Genomic DNA, 20,690 nt, shown 5'->3' with positions numbered 1-20,690 from the left:
AAATCAAGAGCATCTATATTGCGGTAAAATGAGAAGAAATAACACTTGCTATAGCGACAAAATAAAAATACAGTAATTCGCGAATTCTTTGTCGAAATCCAGTGAACACCACAGCTCAGTAGATCGTACCGACCAGAGCCTGGAGAAGTTCAACTTCAGACTTTTGTCATAAATTTGCATGTGATATACGACATACTAATCTTGGAAACAGAGATTGCCCAACCTACCCACCTTCCCTAAAGAAGAACATGGAGAACAGCATAGAGAGTAGTTGCATTGGCAAAGCCTAATGAACGCAGAGTATGGATGTTAATCCAGCATGATGATGCTCCCGACACAAAACAACACAGTTAAACATCTGTTGATACTCCACTAAGGTTCAGTTAATTAGCCCAAAAAAGGCCACGAAAACAAGAAAGAAAATAAAACTCCTACAATGGTATGGGTTGTACATAACAGGGTGCGATTTTAAGCAGATACAAAGGAGGCAACTATGGGGGGATCCCAGGATACACAAGTTTGCCAGTGAAATGAACGCTAGAAAATAGATTACAACTACCTTAACAATCAGAAACACGAGACTACAAAGAAAGAAAAACGTCAGTCACAAAAGGCTTTACCATTATATCTCTGTGGTCATTTCCTATCTAGATTCTCAGGCCACAACATCTTGGCTTGAAGGCTGTCTTTCATCTTTTTCAGCATCACCCTCGTCTTCCTCATCATCTGCTTCATCAGCTAGTTTTGTAAGCTCATCCTGGATCATGAGCTTTATAGATGATTTTCTGGGCGTGAGATCTGTATTGAATTTCTTGGCTGAAAATAATGAGAATACCAATTTTGTCATCCAAAAAGAGATAACTCCTCACTGAAGAAAGGATCTTTTCCTAAACTGTCTTACAGAATGAATCTCTCATCACCCTCCAAGGCCTAAGTTGTGATGTTCTATCAAATCCAGGAGCTACAGATACAAATAGCAAGGGAGAGGCCAAGTTACAGATTGCACCCCCAATTTTGTTAATGACCAAAGGGCAATCTCCAAATCAGTGACAGTTTTCAAATGGATGCTAAAGAACACGAGCATTTGCAAATAATTCCCACCTTACTTGATTCACCCACCCACACCCACAGAAGTCAAATTTTCAGAAAAATAAATGAAAAGAAAAGAAAATAAACCTAGTACCAGTATTCTATGAACAAAAAGGGCATGTAGGATGACATCAAATTAAAAATAATGAACACTATAATACAAGGAACCATACCAAGTTGCTTCAAAATGTCAGTAAACGTAGCCTGCAGATGCAACAGATAGATGAAACAGCATGAGCCAAAGCATCAATGAGGAATAGCACAAACGGCTACACGAAAATAAACCCCCAAGGCAGCAGCTAAAAGAGTAGATGAAGATCAGATACTCACCGTGTTAAAGTCAACCTCTTTAAGAATTTCACAAATCGCCTTTCTGAGTGCAGCATCGCTCGGCTTCAATTTTTCTTCTTTAGGCTTTTCTCTCCCTTTGTCAACCTTTTTACCTTCAAGGAGACCAAAAAACCACAAAACCAGATATGTAAATTTTGAGGGGAAAATTGTAATTTTTCAACTTCAACATGAAATTTGTGAATTTTTCTTTGGTAATTCAGCATGTAGATGACGCCAATAATGGAAACATAATTTGGGAGTACACCAAACAGATGACATAAAGGTGGTAGTGCGGTTTGACAATATTAACTAAATCACAAGGTGCATGTAATATCAACACTACACACAGGCCAGACAAACGACTTCATAGGCTTCATTGACTTTAAAAAATGCATACAAGGCAAAATATGAGTTACCAGTACTCTCTTTGGACGCAGATTTCTTGGCAGTTGAGGTCCTCTCCTTAGCATCTACTTCCATTGTCTTCTTCTTTGAGGACACCTTTGGGCTGGAAATGGTTTTTTGAGTGACCTTCGAACGACTTGGTGGTGTCTTGGAAGGTGTGGACTTGGATGGTGGACTCGACATTTTAGGTGTAGAAACTCTTTTACTCTTAGAGCTTCCTGCAGAGTCCTCCTTTGTTGGTGCCTTCTTAGAGCCATGCTTGTCCTTTCCTTTTTCCTCCTCAGAATTAGCTTCAGACTCATGTTCCTTGTCACTTTCAGCTTGATCAGACAACTCATCATCTGATTTTTCTGGTACACCATTAGCATTCTCCTCCTCATCTGCTTCCTCCTGTTCCTCTTCTTCTTCCTCTACTTCTTCTGATTCGTCTTCCGATTCAGACACATCCTTTTTCTCGCCTTTTTCAGATGCAGTGTCAGTCTTTTTTTGACTCTGATGTGTATTTCAAAAAAAAAAAAATAGAATGAATATGAGGTAATAAGCTCTTATTTCCTTTTGTTTTTCTATTTCTTGGTTTTTTAGGAGTGTGCCATAGACACTAGGAGAGAATTACAGTCACTTGTTTAGAATTTGTCCACATGCAAATGAAGGCATCTAAGATCAATATAGAGATAGAATCTACTATACACGGTGAAAAGAGCCCCGAGTAAAATCTAAGAAGAAAACAGTGAACACGAAAATTGAACCCAACCCAAATTAAGCAACTGGTAAAGAAATGCCTAAGCAAAGAAACAAGACAATTGTATGCCTCCATACCATGTTTGAAAGCCATCATTAAAAACAAATATCATCTTTTTAATTAATCTAACCCTTAAAAGGAATAACTACTGCATACCTATGCTGCCCCAAAGAACTGCATTTAAACAGAAATAAATCCATGAACCACTATTCTCAAACCCAATAAATTTACCCTGTGCAGAAATATCATGCTTGTATTGGACCAACATGGAAAAAAAGAGTGTCCCCAACCTCAACTCTGACAGCAAACAAACATTTATTATGGATTGCAGTACAGCTACTTAAAAAGTGATTTAAAGGCAGAAACTTTGAATTACAGATGTCAAAACCAAGGTGACGAAACTTAAGCCAGAGACCAGTTACAAGTAGAACCTTGTTCCTACTTTTCAAGAACTAACAAGAGCTAAAGTATTCCTCTTTATACCAGAGAGTCAATACCTTAGCTGAGCTTTTTGAAGGTGTGCTTCCCGTTGCAGATCCACTACCTTTACTGACCCTCTTTCGCTTCTTCCCTTTACTTGACTGATCAACATACAAAAGATATAATATGAGAAACATAACAGGAAAGAAAATTACGATCCTCATCTCTTGATGAGAGAAACAAAAGTTCCTCTTTAGAGTTAAAATTTTAGGTGGGAAGTCAAGGCAACCAACCAGTTCCTTGTCAGCAAGCAACTCATCAGATGTAGCATGAGGAGCCTCCAAAAATTCTATTAACTTTACAACAATATCTTCCTGTACAAAGAATTCAATCAAATTGAAGCTTGTGCATAAGAGATGCAATGCATTAAAATTCCAAATTTTGCAACATAGGCAACTTCATTATAGCATCCAAACAAAAACTATGACCGAGTGCTTGGAATCAGTGAATTGAACCTCGTTTCAAATAGAAATATCCAAATGATTGATGTTGCAGTTGAAATGAGAACAGATGTACTTCTCAAAATGAAATAAATGTCTTCTGTAGATCTTGGGCACTGCTATTACAATACTCGCAAAAGATTCCAACAGAAAGAGCAACACAAACAAAGAAACTAACCTTCCTTGTATTAGTCTTCACAACTGGTATATCAAGCACATCACATATCTCCAACAATTTCTCTTTCACACACTTGTCCAACTTTTCTTTTACTTTTATTTTTTGTTTTTCCTGCGAGTGTAATCATATTTAAGACGCTTCAAGATTTCATATCATGTGAAATAGAAGAAATAAGTGACACTATGTTTGTTTACCTCATTATCATGCCAAACAAAGCCAGAAAACCGTGAAATGTTACTCTTGATCTGAGTTGCCTGCACTAGAAAAAAATTACAATCATAACAACAGAGTTGTAGTCAACTGAAACAAACACAACATGCACAATAATGTATAATGTCAAGGTAGTTGCAGGTAATCATCAAAAGTTGCATGACAGAGAGTGTGATAAGTGGTTGAGTAAGTCAGTATCCTGATAAAACATTTCATAATATCTAATGCTCATCCTATATCTATTTCCTCTCTTTATAGCTTTCAGGGGCGGGTGTATGTGGAATCCTTACCAATATAGAAGGTTCTTTTGAGAACATTTTGCGAAGGATGTGAACACAGAAAATGTGCGAGGAAAAACCAATTTTTGGTCAGATCAATTCAAATTCTCAAATTTCACTTTTTAATACAATGATAATTAGTAATAAATCATCCAAAGGACCATTCCATTGATTTACAACACTTTTATGGACTATAGAATCGAAAGGTTAGTCACAGAAAATCTACCAGGCTATCACGTAACCACCTCTAATCAGTATATATATTTGCAGTTGGGAAATGATTAGCAACACAAATGTTAGCTCCAATCACAAATATAGTTAGAAATCTAAACAGTTTATTCCACTGCAACAATTTTTTACTCTACAGCACAGTCCTCTGATTACCATATGTGTAGGATAAAACGTAATACTTTTGCAGAACTGTTAAGATATGCATCCCGAATATTAAGCTTTTTTTTGGGGGGGGGGGGGGGGATTTGGAGGGGTTGGATTCCTAATGACACGGTCGGTGTGGAAGTGTCCAAACTCGAGTTAGTAAATTAGCTATCCCATGACACTTAGATGGACACCCAGATGTATCTGATATTATCCACGCAACTTACTAAAGCAGCAGAGAAAAGTTGTCAAAGCAAGGTATCAAATGAGCCAAACCAAGAGACAGAAATAATGCAAAATTCAATTTATGAAACATCACCTTTCCTCTCCTCCCAAACAGTATTGTATGCAGCAACTTGAAAGTATCATCACTCTTCTTCCTTGCTAATTTGTATGCCACTGGAACAGAAAATAGGGTTTAGATAATGGCTTTAAATTCAACTGTTCTTTTCAGCTGCATAGCAGGTATACCAGAAAAGTATATATTAATAACTGTAAAAGTGAGCTTTCTACGATTTTCTACAAAAAAAAATCCCTCCTAATAATCAAATACAGGGATAGATTTAGAACAACTATTCATCAATTTCCATTAAAGGGAATCAAAGCCATTTCAGAACCCATGTTGGCCATCTTTTCATGCCAATAACCAGTGAACCAAAATCCAGACATAGTGTAATTGCAACTAGCAGCTGCCTCCACACTTCCAGCTGCTTTTTAAGCACAATGCGTCACAGCCAACAAGCTGCAAGATCAGTGTTTAAGTCATCATTTTAGGACCTCCCCCTTCCACAAGAAGCCAGTGGTCAGGGGCCACACCCTCGTCGATGTCAACAAGGCTTTTTTTGGAATAAAGGATATTGTTATTAGGCAGCATTTGCATGGCTGCATACAGAGTGAGGTTGATCAAATCAAATAAACCATTAAGCTTTTGAGTGCCTACAGGACACAAATTCTTGACCAGGCAGATGAAGCCTGTCAAGATCTTCCATAATAGTGCTGTTGTGGTTCTTACACTTGTTGTGCTGTTAAAGACAGTCTGATTTATGCATCAGTCAGATGGCGTCCTAGATGGATTGAGGAAGGATAGGTTGTCACTGGTGCAGCTATGTTGTCATTCAGACCCAGAGGAGGAGAGTGCACAATGTCATAGTTCATAAAAATTTGTATCTGTGGTTTAGACTTGGCTTTTGTGCAGGGAGGTTAACACGTCTTTTGAGATGAATACTGGCCTAGATAGCAGTACACATTTTTTTACTAAGAAAAGCACGAGCATTCAGAATACTCATATTACTAAATTTGAAATTTTAACTTCCACATTCCCTAGCACAAAGTTTTAGGCACAAATTAGAATCAAAACGTTGACTACAAGATTGATATACTTAGGGCCCATTTGGGGGTTGCGGTGACTTATCAAGAAGCACTTCATTAATAGAACTTATTGTCAAAGTACTTATTAAGTGGTAAATCATATTGTTTGGATGCATACTTGCCTAAGTACTTTTTCTATTTCACAATACATATTTTTGAATTTCTAACATATTTATCTCTTGATTTAGTTCAAAATTTATAATAAAATTGTTAAAGTTAATTTTTTATTTTTGAACATAAAAGTTGCTCTAAAAGCACCAATTTTAAGCTTATGCCAAAACTGCTTGAATGGCCAAAAGTTCTACTCCTAAATTCTGTGAAAGATGCTCACCAAACCACAACCGAAAATGGGGCCTTAGTACCCCTGTCTACCCACCGCTTAGAGTGGCTGTAAAGCACCAAATAGGAGACCAATATCAGGCAGGTACATATTCCTGGATGCTCTAGTTTTGCTGAAAATTGGTACATAATTTACATAGAAAGTCTGTTTGTTGAGCGTATGCCTACAAGAATGTTAGAAACAAACCAAACAGTAACTCCACCCATTAAAAGTACAAAGAAAAAAATGATCTGCGTATAGACTTTTGAGAATTGTCTGTTGTGGCAAAGTCAATTAGAAGGCAAAGAGTCTTCGTAAAGATTCTCAAAATTGCACACTCCAGGGCAACGACAAAAACCTTAGTCCTACAAATAATCTTTTACCAATTTCTGATGTAACTAACCTATGGCCAACGTATTTTCTTCAATAACCAAACTTTGCTTAAGCAACTGTTTCGTTGTTAAGTTCTAACCAATCATCCCAACACTGTCCCTATGCTCTCATGTAGAGCAGCGATATACCATGACTGATAACTATGTTGAAACTCCTTGTACCACAATAACAAAGAGACCATTTATCCATATTTGGGAGAAGCATCCATCTATTTGACTAAATAGACAAGGACGAGAAAATTCCAAAAAGAAAAATGCTTTGAACCCAAGTAGCAGATAACAGATAGACATCCATTACAATTGGAAACACAAAACAGTTTACATACAACTTTTCAAAAAAAAAAAGCTTAAATAAAACATATCAAAATTGAGTGATAGTTGAGACAATAAATCCACCATAGACAAGCAATTTATAGCATTTAAGATATTCTCCTGGCATACCAATGGTTCAGCACTTACTAGCAGCAGTATTATTTCATTTAGATTTGGGCTACTACCAACATACCACATAATCCAACAACCAAAAAGAGGGAGCTGACTATGAAATTAGATTGATGGGCCAATTAGAAGTAGATAGTTGCATCACAGCAGGGAAGTATCTTTTGCCCGGTTAAAGGGTTGCATATTGCTCCCATCAGAAAGAAAATGACAAGCACATTTATTGAAAAAAAAGATTTGCAAATGCAAGCAGAATAGAAATTGTCTAGAAATATACCATTAGGGATATCTTTTAGAGCAGTTCCATGACCCTGGATAACAATTAAAACACAAAGTAAATCTCCAAGCAAGAAGGTAAATTAAAAAACAAAACTAATGTATTTTTCCCTCTAAGCCAACAAAACACAGAAATAACAGGAAAGGGGGATGAGAACCTTTTCAATACGGAATTCTTTGGCACCTTCATTGTCAATTGCTGCCACCAGCCTCTCTACAGATTTCCTTTCACGTACAGGCCGTTCAATTGCAGGAGCAGCAGGAGTTTTTGGCTCCTCTTTCTTTTTCTTTTCCACCTCCTTTTTCTTGCTTTTGTCCTTTTCCCCAGAAACGGGCTTTCTTTTTGAACGCTTTTTTGAACCTTTCTGCTCTTTAACACTTTCTTTATCCTCTTTAACATCTTCCAAGTTTTCCTTTTCCTCTTTCAATCCGTCAACTTCTGCTTCAACCTTCTCCTCCTCATTCTCTTCATTCACTTTAGTGCCTGCATCCTCTTCCACCTCCTCACCCTTATTCTCTTCATTTCCTTCTTCCACTTTGCCCTCTTTTTCTTCTCCCTCAAATTCTTCTTTCTTTTCTTCAGTTTCTTCACCTTCTTTGTCTACATCCATTTTCTGATCCTCAACATTCTCATCATCTTTCTTGTCCTCTTCCATTTCAGTTACTTCTTCTTTTTCCACCTTCTCTGCCCCTGTTCCACTCTTTTCCTCTGGAGCAGCTTCCCCATTTGCTGTGGCCTCTGCTACCTCAGGCACAGCATCTTCCTCTCCCATTTCAAATAAACTTCAAACAAATACTCCAAACCAAAAATCCAGCCTTTGCTCAACAAGGGGCAAAAACCAACAAAATTAATTAGTAAACAGCACATACGCACAAAATCAAATGAGGAGAATATTGAGTTAAACACAAAAGGAGAAGGGAAAAAAGGCATAAAAGCAGTAATTCATAACAAATGCAGCACAAACTTTGCAGAAAAGTTAACAGGCGCATGCATTAAAAAAATAAATTTGTAGGTACAATCTGCGCACAAAAAAGAGCGCGTATTATTAGCCAATCAAGATCTACAGTATCAACAGGACAGTAACTAAATACAAACACAAACAAAAAGCTCAAAATTTCACTAATGAAGTAACAATATCATCAAAAATTAACAAATTTCCCAAATTGAGTTACCGAAAAACCCTAAGCTGCACAAAGTCCCAACTTTACACAAAAAATACCGGCAAATAACTAATTAAGAGGAAAAACGAGCAAAATATTTAAAATTTGAACACAAATTACGAGTAAGAAAAAGGGGAAAAATGAACTCACGGTGATTGTTGAGCTCGCTTTGATAACCGAGAAGCTGTTCGAGTTGCACTCTTCACTCTCTCTCTCCCTCTCTCTCTATCTCTCTGCTTTCAACGATTTCACACTTCGAGCATTAGTGCTGGGTGCACCTTTTCGGGACAGTGAATTTATACTCCGGACTTCAATTCCGGATTTAAAATACGGTTTTATGCCATGTCGGACTGGAGTGTCAGTGACACTGGGCGGAATTTCAAATCGGGAACTAAATCGACGGCATTGATCTATTTACGAGTAGAGTCTGAAAATGACCGGCCCAGATTGGATATTCGGTTTACAATTTAGAAAATTAGGTTGATATTTTTGTACCTCTAATAATATAAAACGAAAATAATTTTAGCTTGCCTTTTAGTTGTTTCGCAAATAAGAACGGACCTGATGATTCCATTTAAATTGCGTTTTCAGAAGTAATTTATTTTTTATATAAAAAAAACTATACAATACTTTCACAAAAGAATGCAAAACAGTAGTTGAAAAAACATACTACTTAAAAAAAATTCCAAATAAAAGGCAACCTAAAATAGGGTATTTCGATACCCATTATTCAGAAAAACTATTTATAATGACATTATATACTTTTTATGATGTGATTTATGTGAGATAAAATAGTAGTTAAATAGATAAAAGTATTGTTGGAAAGCTTGCTTATGATGCAATTGAAATAGATTTTTTCAAATAATTAAAAAAATAATGGTACGAACTCTAGAGGTACATATTTTTTTCAAATATGTACGAACTCTAGGGTGTATTTGGACTGAGAATATTTGAAATAAAATAATTAGCTTTACATATCCCAATTACCTTTTTTATCTCACATGTATCACATCACAAAAATTGCTACAATAATTATCTCAAATAAATCATTCAAATAAACTCCTATCCAAACAATCTCTAGAATTAATGTTCTAATCCTAAGCTTTTTTTGTTCTGACAAGCTAATCCTAAGCATATAAATTCTTTTGTCCTTGTAAGTTATTAAGAGCGTTAGTAATTTACATATTACCTTGTAGACATATGTCAGAGTTTTCAAAATTAAGAATGTTCATCAGTTTTTTTATGATGTCTAGGGATATAAATGAATTTAATCGAACTTAGGAAAATAATGGATTGGGTGGTTCAGAAAAGAAAGTGTAAATGAAATGTCTCAAATTTAAGTCATTATACTTTAAAAAAATATTTGTTTTGAGCTTTTTTTATTATTTTAATGAATTTGATATTTTGTTTATTTATTTACCAAACCAAACTCAAAAAAAAATTATTGAGTCATGTCTGAGTAATTTGAAATTTTTATATATAAAATCTAATTTTATACTAATCAAATAAAACTTGAGCTGAGTTTAAAATTTATTAAGCATAAAATACTATTCAAACTTTATTTGACTAGTTCACTAATCAAAGTCAAATGAACTCTTATCAAATCGACCTTGATTCAAGTATCGAGTAATTTATTTCATTTTTTAATCCTACAACTTCAAATGGGATCCCAACTTTAATAAACCATAACTCATCAAAATACACAATGTGCTATTATATTTGTAGAATAAATCCAAGTTGAAAGTAGCATACAGTTTTCCTCGCGCCACAGCAATTTTGATCCGAAACATATAAAGTTTAATTTTCCATGTGAAATATCTCTTCTTCTTTTTTTTGTCAAAAGGTCATCATTTAATATATATGTGAGAAAGGTTACAATATTCCTAGCATATACATACTACTGGCACACGGCCAGGACATCTTTGTGGGCTTCAGTCCTAAGCCACATAGGGAAATCTAGCTCCCACCTTGTTTCATTAATTAGGTTGATGGCAAATTTTGTCAAACCATGACTAGTGCGATTATATTCCCTTCCAATAAATATGAAGGAACATCGCCAAAAGGATCGACTAAGATGTATAATATCCTCTACCAACACATCTAACAAAGATAGCCCAAAACATATGTGATTAATTCTATTCACTAGACCTTTACAATCTGAATGTATAAGCAAAGATGTCCACCCTTCTTCCAGAGCTTTGAGCATGGCTGATTTGATTGCTTCAACTTCTAGTATGGCAGCATCATTCATCATTCCAATAGGGATTGCCCATGTTTTGACAAGTTTTCCATTATGGTTCTTTGTTGCGATGCGCAATCCCCTTCTACTTCTCTTTTTGTCCATTGCTGCATCCGTGAACATTAGGGTGGTATGTTGATCATGAAGTTCTTTTGTGATGGTCATCATTGGTTCTTCTGGATCATCCTTTTTCCTTTCCATTTTCTCAAAGTCCCATATCTGTTTGTATTCCATCCATTCTTCTAGAGCTCTATTTGAGATCAGGTAACCTTTTGTGCTTCCCTTGTTGAAGTTCCAGGCATTCCTTGCTTTCCACAATTGCCACAAGAAGTTTGTTGTGGCTTTTATGTGACTGATGCCGTTAACTCTGCTTCTAGCACCTTGCAACGCTTCCTACCACTTCCAGAAATTCCATGAGCTTTCTTGAATACCATCCCATTTGATAGGGAATGTCTTCCAAGCCTCTTCTATAGCTTTACAGTTGATAAAAAGGTGCTTTCTACCTCTTCGCCACAGCATTTGTACCACTTGTCCCATTTGCCAGTTCTTCTATACACTTCTTCATTTGTAGGTAGTATGTTATGAAGGCATTTCCATAGGAAGTTTTTCAGTTTATGTTTTATGTTTAGATCCCAGACTTGATGCCATAGTGTAGGATCATACTTCCTTGCGTTGGATCCCTCATTTGGTTACATCTTATTGGCCTTCTTGCTCATTTTTAATTTGGCTTGAGCATATTCTGACATGGTGGTGTAATCTCCACTGCTGCTATGCCGCAAAACGAACCTGTCATGCCTTTCATGGATACTGAGAGGGATCATTTGTATTTGTTCCGCCTCTTCTCTTGAGAAAATGGACTGAAATATCTCTATTTGTTAGGGAGAATATGTGTCTCAATAAATTTTCAAGATTTTTTTTTTTCAATTTAAAGAAGAGAACAAACCTTACAAAATTTTCCACTGTTTGTATTAAACGCCAGAGTCAGCTTCAACGCCCAATCAAAGTATTGGGCCTGTCTTAAAATGACAAAACAAAGTTCCAATAATGAAAAATATAAAAGAAAAAAGGGGTGCTCCGGTTTATTATACCCAAACCATCGTAATATTTTTTCCTTAGGAAAATTACAGAATGGCTTATGCCTTTTCCTCGCCAAGAAACCATCAAAACAGTTACTTTGGTATGATCTTATAAAGTAATAGGCATATTTTTTTTTGTGCGGAAATTTTCGTCACTTCTTAAACTTTTGTTTTACCCTCAAAACAAAGGATAAAAACTAATTTCTTTCTCAATTACCTAAAAACGCATGTCATCAACATAATCACTCATAAGTGTTGTAATAATTTTGTTTAGTAGTAAAAAGTTTCTAAAACATTATTTGATATAAAATTTTTAGCCCTTGTTTGGATTGTCATTTTTAAAAAAATAAATTTTACGTTTTTTGTAAACATAATTTTTAATCTTCTTTTTTACCTTAAACACATCAAATTATTACAGTATATATTTCTATAAAAACTTAAAAAAATAACAATCCTTATTTCCAGATTGCACAAACAATATGCGTGTCATCAACACATATTTTTTAAAATTTATTCTAGTTTACTCTTCTTCTTCTTCTTTTTTTTTTTTTTTTTTTTCTGTGTAAGGGTACAATAAGCAGTGGATGTTACGACTCGCGAGCTAGTTAGATCGAGAGATGAATTTTAGATCATGCAAGTAAATAAAAGGGCAGTTTCGGCATTCCACTTAAACGTGCAAATGAGTTGCCACGTAGCTTTGCTGGCATTCTGCAATAAAGAAATTGGGAGTCGGGAGATATACAGGTCTGATGGAGGGCTAGGGTTTCCCCCATTTTTCATCGATTTACTTCGCTTTACCCAAAACCATTGACCCCGTACTAAAGAGAGAGAGAGAGAGAGAGAGAGAGAGAGGGGGAGGGAAATAAAAAAAAGTTGCCAGTGTCGTATATTCCAATCGTCAAAATTCTGTAACTCGTCTGATAAAGTTTTCAGCTTTATTCCAATTCTTAGCGAATTGACTCGTCAGTTTAATTCCTCCCAGTTTTTTTCTCTCTGGACCAACTCAAAATCCATGATCATCTGCATTCCATGGACCCATCTCCAGTGCATACCACTCCTTCCACTGAAGAAGATGAGTGGGGTAATTTTTTTAATTCTTCTTTTAATGAGATTTTTTTGGAATGAGTACAATATTGCAGTGATTGATGATGGTTTGTATAAAATTTATTCCTTTTTCCCGTTACTGATAGTGATTGGTATTTTCTTGTGTAATCTATGTGATTAATTGATTTCTAATCTGTGAAGTTGTTGGTTATGCTAATAGGATGCTCGTAGTTTCTTAATGATTGGAGCAATGAGTTTTTCTGCCTAGTCCGAGTCTGAGAAACAGTGCATATGATATGCTGCTGCAAGTTTAGCGCATTGATATTATTTCAAGAATACAGGAGAATGATGTTGGTGTCAGGGAAATTGTGGATTAACTGATTATTGTTAGTGAAGTTGAGGTCCAAGTTTCACCTTCTAGCTAAAGTTATTGCTTGAGCTTATTGGAAGTGTATGTTTATATTGAACCTCTGATATGAAGTTGTTATAAGGGTATCGTTAAATCTGTTGTTGGAACGTCCACAGAAAGTGTTTGGAATTTATGGGACAGCTACAGCATAATGTGGTTATCGGTCAATGCTGTTACTCTCCGGCTGGTGGTTAATTCACTAACTTTTATTTATTTTTTGTTTTTTGTTTAAAACCTAACAGCTTTTAGTTTTGAACAAGGTTGTGGGATGTTGTCTAGCATAATCAAATGAGCAAAGTTCATGGTGAATTCATAGTTTTGTTGAGTTAATAATATTTTTCTTCGTATGTGAATTTGCAATGCAGATGCTATTCAATATCTACTATTCCATGTATTTCTTGTTGGAGAAGGTGATATTTGCGTCCTTAATTAAGTCTGTGTTTCCTCTTGCACTATTTTTCTTTCCTTGCATACTTTCTTGGTTTAGGATATGGTAAGTTCATCCATGAGGGAAGTATGTATTTCGGTTAAAATTTGGAGTCGAAATTCATCCACGAGGGAAGTACGTATTTCGGTTAAAATTTGGAGTTGAAACAAAATTAACTAAGGGGGCTCATCTTTCTATTGTGTAATCCTCTTGTTTGAGGATCATATCTAGTACATGTAGGATGCATATAGATTATGCATCACATCAAAAGATCTTTGCTCCTCTTCTTTGGTTAACCAGCTCAGGAAACAAATGTAGCCCGAGCTTGAGAACAGGAGGAGGAGATATGATTAGGAAGAAGCCATTTGATCGTTATCTGTGCAATTATGGTTATATCCATCTCGTGACCCAGAGATAGAATATCAAATTTGCGGTTGTTGACTGCACATTTTCTGGATTGAAGAATGCTGATGTCTGTGTGAAATGCTGATCTGAGTGGCCATGAACAATGATGTGAAGTTACCTAACCAATATAAAGCTTGACTAGGCTTTTGGTGTACTACAGTTCATTCTTATTTTTAGCATTTTGAGCAGCAAGTCATGAAATCTGCTGCATGTTGCCGATTTGGTGTCTAATTAACCCACTCAGTCTCAAAAGCTTATCAGCTTTTGTTTACAAGTCTTAGAATACAGACTGACTTCTTATTTCTTGGACTAGACACTGATGGATTTGTGATTCCAAGCTTGGGAATAAGCAATTCCGACCAAAAGAAATCAGATTCTCCAGGAGTAGCAGATCCTAACGTCTCGGTAAAGGTGAGCTGCAGCAAATATATTTCTGAAGCAAATCAGAATAAGCAAGCATTTGCAGGAACCTTCTTATTTAACAACTGCAAATCTTTCAAATGCTGCACGTGCATGCATGCACACACACATAACAAGACAGTATAGGATTATCACAAGCTGATTGCACTTGTGCAGGCCAAAAAGGACGATTATATATACCTTGGACCGCATGGTGCTCCGCCATCACATACGAGACAACAGGAGCAGAATTCTTCTAGTCGGAAACAGAGGTTTAAACAGAAACTAAAGGAGGCAGATGGGAGATTTGGTGGAACTGGTCGTGAAGATAAGGTGGACAATTTGAGAGAGCTTGTGGGTGGGAAAATGCCTGTCAACCCATCAAAGAGTTCTTCTAGGGATTGGCTAGACCCACATTGTCACGAGTCTCAGTTTGAGAGGAAACACCTTTGATACGTTTTGTGGCATCTGTTGCAGCTGTTCGTTCATTTTGGTGTCCTTTTCTTTTCTTGGCTTGAGGGTCATACTTGCTGTTTAGTGCTACAATAAATCTCTTAACTTCCTTGTCCTATCTCCCAGGGGAGGCAAAAATTGGAGTTTATGTATTTTCAGAATAATCCTCCCAATGATCATATTTGGGCGAATAATTTTTCAAAATTTCTCAGTAGCATTAGTGATTTTATCATTGTATATCAGGATTTACCTGTCTTGACACTAGATTTCCAATTGAAACTTTCTTGCCCAAATTTTGCTGGTATCTTGTTTGAAGACTTTGTCTTTGCTGCCTTTTGAAGCTGGTGCTCTTTTTCCAGTTCTGAAGTAGATAGGGTGGACATTTTTACACGTACTAATTTGTAGTGCTTTGCAGAAACACGGATAAGGTCTGAGGAGTGAGGACTGCGAGTAAGGTACAAAATTTTTTTCATCTAATACTAGTATGCAACTTTCTAGACATTGATTTGCCACTTACAGGTTCTATTGATCAAACCGTCAACAGCAGATGGCAAGCTGTTCAAGAATGGCTGCAAATGGCGACAATAAATGAAATATCGCATGAATGCTAACTAATCACATTGTTATACGAGGATGGCTTGCAATTTTACGTCTGATGTGGGAAAGATGAAGGATGGTTTTTCTTTTCGAAATTTCATGGGCAAATCGATAGGTTAGTACATTTGAACAAAAAATACAAGAACATCACTGTAACTTTGGCAGTTTTGAAGCAAACGAGGCATTGAAACTCTTACATTGCGCAGAGTCTTTTGGCACATTAACGTATGCAATCATACGCCCAAGAACTAATTAGTCCAATTCAATATACTCCAATTTGTGTTTTCGTTTTTTCCTAAAAGAAGTCAATTCTTATGTTGGACCCAAGAACGAATAAATAAACCTTCTACATCAATCCTCTCTTTACTCCAAGTCCGTGGACATGTTTTTCTTAGTCTCCAAGGTAAAGAGTTCCCTTATTCCACATTTTACGAGCTTAGAAGACAGCAATTGGAAATGTAGTAGTGAGCTAATTAGTCCATACTTACGAAGACTCCCCAAGTCCTCGGACATGTTTTTCTTAGTCTCCAAGGCCAACACTAACATCAACTGATTGCAATGGGAAGAGCGATGCCCCATTGGCTGGTAGACAGGTAGACTATTCATTGTAAAAGTAGCCATTCCACCCCTAAATAATTCTTCCAAATGACTTTACCCCGTGGGAAAGTATGCATAATCAATTGCAAGATGGCAATAAATACCACTGCTCGAAAAGAAAGGAAATTAACCCTCTCCACTTTTCTCTATACACATGCTTGCCTTGTTCAGCCGCTCAAGCACATAATCTCTAGCTTGTTAACGAAGAATTTCAAGACTTCAAAAGCTTTGGAAATGGCACTAATGGTCATTTCCTCTCTCGTTTACATGCTCATTTTCTGTGTTTTGGCTATTGTTGCGGGGGAAGTTCCTGAAAAAAGCAACTTAGAAACTTACATCGTTCACGTTGAGGCCCCGGATGGTCAGCTTTTTTTCCGAGTCAGAAGACTTGGAAATCTGGTAACGTTCATTTTTGCCAACAACAACTGAAAACTCAAATTTTAAGTCTCGCTTGGTTTATTCCTATCGCAATGTAATGAAGGGATTTGCCGCGAGATTATCTCCTGAAGGAGTGAAAGAAATGGAGAAAAAGATGGGTTTTATTTCTGCGCGCCCACGAGAAAACTATCCCTAGCTACACACGACTCATCCTCCTAGTTTTATGGGGTTACAACAAAATTTGGGATTCTGGAAAGACTCAAATTATGGTAACGGTGCGAGTGATCATTGGCATCTTGGACACCGGGATCACACCCGCCCACCCTTCCTTAAGTGATGAAGGAATCGCTCCTCCACCTGCCAAGTGGAAGGGGAAGTGTGAACTCAAACCTGCATCCTTGTGTAACAACAAAATCATTGGAGCACAACACTTCGTCCAAGATGATCAAAATGGTACATTAGCTGATGAATATGACCACGGTACCCATAGAGCAAGCACAGCTGCTGGAAACTTCGTCAAAGGTGCCATTGTCTACGGAAATGCTAATGGCACTGCTGCAGGCGTAGCGCCTCATGCACACTTGGCAATATATGAAGTATGCAGCTTTGGTTGCTCTGACAGTGACATATTGGCGGCAATGGACACTGCTATTGAGGATGGACAAGGGTATTTTTGTCAGTTGCTCAGATGGAAATGCAGGCCCTTTTAATTTCTCCTGAGGTAACGATGCCCCTTGGATTCTCACTGTCGGTGCAAGTACCATGGACAGGAAGATCTGGGCATCAGCAATGCTTGGAAACAATGAGAAACTAGAAGGGGAATCAGCTTTCCAACCTAAGGATTTTGCCTCAACAATGTTTCCTCTTCTTTATCCCGGATATAATGAGAGCAATCTGTTTGCTGCTTATTGTGTTCCTGATTCATTAAACAACACTGATGTCAAAGGAAAGACAGTCTTATGTAAGGCAGGTGGGCTAACAGGAGTTGAGAAGGGGAAATATGTGAAGGCTGCTGGAGGTGCAGCCATGATCATCATGAACTCAGTGCATCGGGGTTACACCACAGAAGCTGATGTTCATGCGGTTCCTGCTGCACATGTGAGTTATGTTGATGGAGTTAAGATCATGGGTTATATGAACTCCACAAACTTCCCTAAGGCTGCAATCTTCTGTAATGGAACTGCAATCGGAGATGATCGAGCTCCAGCTGTTGCTTCATTCTCGTCTAGAGGCCCAAGTGTGTAAAGTCCAGGCATCTTGAAACCAGACATAGTCGGCCCTGGGGTGAGTATTCTTGCAGCATGGCATCTCTCTGTTGAAAACAACCCCAACACAAAATCCACTTTCAATTTCGCTTCAGCCACCTCAATGTCTTGCCCACACCTCCGTGGTGTGGCAGCCTTGCTGGAGAGTGCACACCCTGATTGGTCTCCCGCTGCAATTAAATCTGCAATCATTACTACTGCTGATTCTGTCAACCTCGAAAAGAAGCCAATTGCGGATCAACAAAACCTCCTCCCTGCTGATGTCTTTGCCATTGGTGCAGGCCATGTGAAACCATCAGGAGCCAACAATCCAGGTCTCGTCTACGATATTGAACCTAAAGATTACATACCTTACCTGTGCGGCCTGAATTGCACAAATAGACAGGTTGGCATGCTACTACAACGTCATGTGAACTGCTCAGCAGAATCAAGGATACCGGATTCACAACTAAATTGTCCTTCTTTTTCCATCGTCTTTGAAGCAACTGTGCAGAGATTTACAAGAACAGTGACAAATGTTGGCGAGGTTGGTTCGGTTTACACAGTTAAGATTGTCCAACCACGAGGAGTAAGTGTGAATGTGGATCCAAATACGCTCAAATTCTCTGGGCTGCACCAGAAATTGACGCATGAAGTTAGATTCATTCGACTTGCAAATGCTCCAATCATTTCAAGTTCTCAAGGATCTCTGACATGGACTTCAGGTAAACTCTCTCCACCGAACAGTAACTGATAATTGCTGTTGAAAATTAAGTAGATGAGAAAGAGAAATGGATAACAGTAAGAGAGAGAGAGAGGGGGGGGGGGGGTTCAAGATTAAAATTAATTTTTTAGATAACAATTTGTCATCTAAAGCAAGAGCATAAATGGTCCAATATTGGCTTGAACGTTCATTGTTGCACATCGTTTGCAAGACTTACGTGATATATCGTCCACTCAGTGAAGGCCAGTCACTTTTTTTTTTCTTTGGGGTTAAACCCATTAATACAAAAAAGTATAAAACTCGTCCGAAGGCATAATTACAAGTTGCCCCCTGTAAAATGAGGTGAGCGGCAGATTACCTCCTATAATCCAAAAACTCAAAAATGCCCCCTCCAGACAAATGGTCAAACACATGGATCAACATAAAAGGCATTCATGTGCTCAGTTACGCGATACTTTGATACTTTTATCTTTTAGAAATGATGTTATAATAAGTTTCCATAGAAGAATATTGTAGTGTGTAAAAAATGATGGCATAAATGTAGCTGTAATCATTGAAATTGTATAAATTATTTTTACTAAATAAATGTTGTAGTTTTTATGATAATTCATGTTAGTTAAACTTTTTTAATAAGAAAACATTAGTAGATATTTGAACATTAACAAGAATTATTAAGAAGCAAAGAAATATATATATATATATTTAATGTTATATTTATTGAAGTTTTGGCATTTCTAATTTTAGTTTTAGTCTTGACAAGAGCTAGGTAAGCTTCAAATCGAGTGTCTAAAGTAGGGGTTGTTGAATAACACTAATGTTATACATATACATATATATATTATTTTCATAATTAATTCCTTGTCACAAAAAAATGAAAATTACATATTCATAAGTAGTAATTCACTTTTATTTTTCTTTCTTTTCCCTTATTAATATTTATTTTTTGATGTTCAAATATATATTGGTATTTTGTTGTAAAAAAAATATTTAAATGGTATAAATTATCATAAGTAACTAAAAATTGATATAGTAAAAAATAATTTATATAGTTATTTACATTTGCACTTGTATCATAAATTTTTAGACACTATAAAATTCTTTATAGAAAAATAATAACAACATAATTTTCTAAGGACAAAACTACCAAAGCATTATGTATATGAGGACATAACTATCCTTTCGCACCTCACACATACAAAAGTTTAACCGGCACGTTTGTTCGATTGATTAGAGGGGCAATTTGTAAATTTATAAATTATAAGGTGCAAAATTTCCTACTCCACTTACATTATAGGGGGCAACTTGAGATTAAGCCTAGTCGAAATATTCCTTGAGCACAAAAATAGATATCCTTACGCATCTAGATGCCTGATTTCAAAATTTCTGAGGCCAATTATATTCTAAACTCGATAATACTCTTTTTTTTTTTGTTTTAAACCCGTACACAATAATAATGCCTCAATTGATCAGCTCCCTATAATTTAGCCCCTAAACAAACTTTGTAAGAATGAAAAGGTTATCTGTACATTACCAATTACTACAATTACTTATTGATGGGAGCTGATATTCGGATCGCGCTCCACAATTAACTACTTACCGTCCATATTTGGGGGTTTTTTTTTTAGGTGAAAGGACGATTCTGTCCTTCGATGTTCTGGACCTTTCAAAGATCTAATTGGCCATATTTTTTCTTACATCTTCCCATCCAAAAAAACAAAAAAGAGTTATTCCAATGCAAGTCATATAGAATCATCATAATATTGAGTGTGTTTGGATAGAGTATTTAGCTTTCTAAACACTCTCATAGTCCGCATGCGTCTAGATGCTGTGATGTGATTAATAAGAGAAAGGTTGAACTTTGAAATGGGTTTGAGTTTGATTTTTTTTTTTCTTCTTCTTCTCTTTTTATGTTAAACCGCTGGCTGCAATTTGGTTTTATATCCTATCAAAATTTGGGAGAGTCCTAACATGATTGTCGCACAAAAACAAAGGATGAGAATTGTACGTTACAATGTAGATACTAGCACAATGAATGTAAATGCTAAAGTATTAAGAGTAGATATTAAAACAACAACAATGGGTAAAAACACAACAAATTTTTGAAAGCAAGTTTTAATAAGAGAAAAAAAATTGTTTTGCTTTTAATTTCATTATACTAGTATCTGTATTTGTTATCAGTATATATGGTGCAGCGTACAATTACCACGGGTAATTGTAGAG

The 20,690-nt window shown here is 36.5% G+C and overlaps 2 protein-coding genes and 1 pseudogene across 2 annotated transcripts; 2 read left to right on the top strand and 1 right to left on the bottom strand.

Annotated features, from left to right (window-relative positions):
* Nucleotides 1–337: 337 nt before the first annotated feature.
* Nucleotides 338–8,732, bottom strand: LOC113770189 (DNA ligase 1). The gene is made up of 12 exons (XM_027314583.1): nucleotides 8,629–8,732; nucleotides 7,476–8,133; nucleotides 7,319–7,352; nucleotides 4,844–4,923; nucleotides 3,856–3,915; nucleotides 3,662–3,772; nucleotides 3,277–3,357; nucleotides 3,061–3,144; nucleotides 1,836–2,316; nucleotides 1,420–1,532; nucleotides 1,263–1,293; nucleotides 338–816 (listed from the first exon to the last, which is right to left on the bottom strand). The coding sequence occupies exons 2-12, from the start codon at nucleotides 8,088–8,090 to the stop codon at nucleotides 656–658; spliced, it is 1,851 nt and encodes a 616-aa protein (XP_027170384.1). The 5' UTR covers nucleotides 8,091–8,133; nucleotides 8,629–8,732; the 3' UTR covers nucleotides 338–655.
* Nucleotides 8,733–12,515: 3,783 nt separating this feature from the next.
* LOC113772144 lies at nucleotides 12,516–15,245 on the top strand. The gene is made up of 3 exons (XM_027316710.1): nucleotides 12,516–12,874; nucleotides 14,392–14,489; nucleotides 14,655–15,245. Exons 1-3 carry the CDS (start codon nucleotides 12,823–12,825, stop codon nucleotides 14,928–14,930), a joined length of 426 nt encoding a protein of 141 aa, XP_027172511.1. The 5' UTR covers nucleotides 12,516–12,822; the 3' UTR covers nucleotides 14,931–15,245.
* Nucleotides 15,246–16,214: 969 nt separating this feature from the next.
* Nucleotides 16,215–18,500, top strand: LOC113771974 (annotated as a pseudogene).
* Nucleotides 18,501–20,690: the final 2,190 nt, after the last annotated feature.

The sequence above is a fragment of the Coffea eugenioides genome, chromosome 5, assembly GCF_003713205.1.
Source record: "Coffea eugenioides isolate CCC68of chromosome 5, Ceug_1.0, whole genome shotgun sequence".
Lineage (NCBI taxonomy): Eukaryota > Viridiplantae > Streptophyta > Magnoliopsida > Gentianales > Rubiaceae > Coffea > Coffea eugenioides.
Note: the sequence above shows the minus strand (reverse complement) of the source record. Positions and strands in the feature narration are given on the sequence as shown.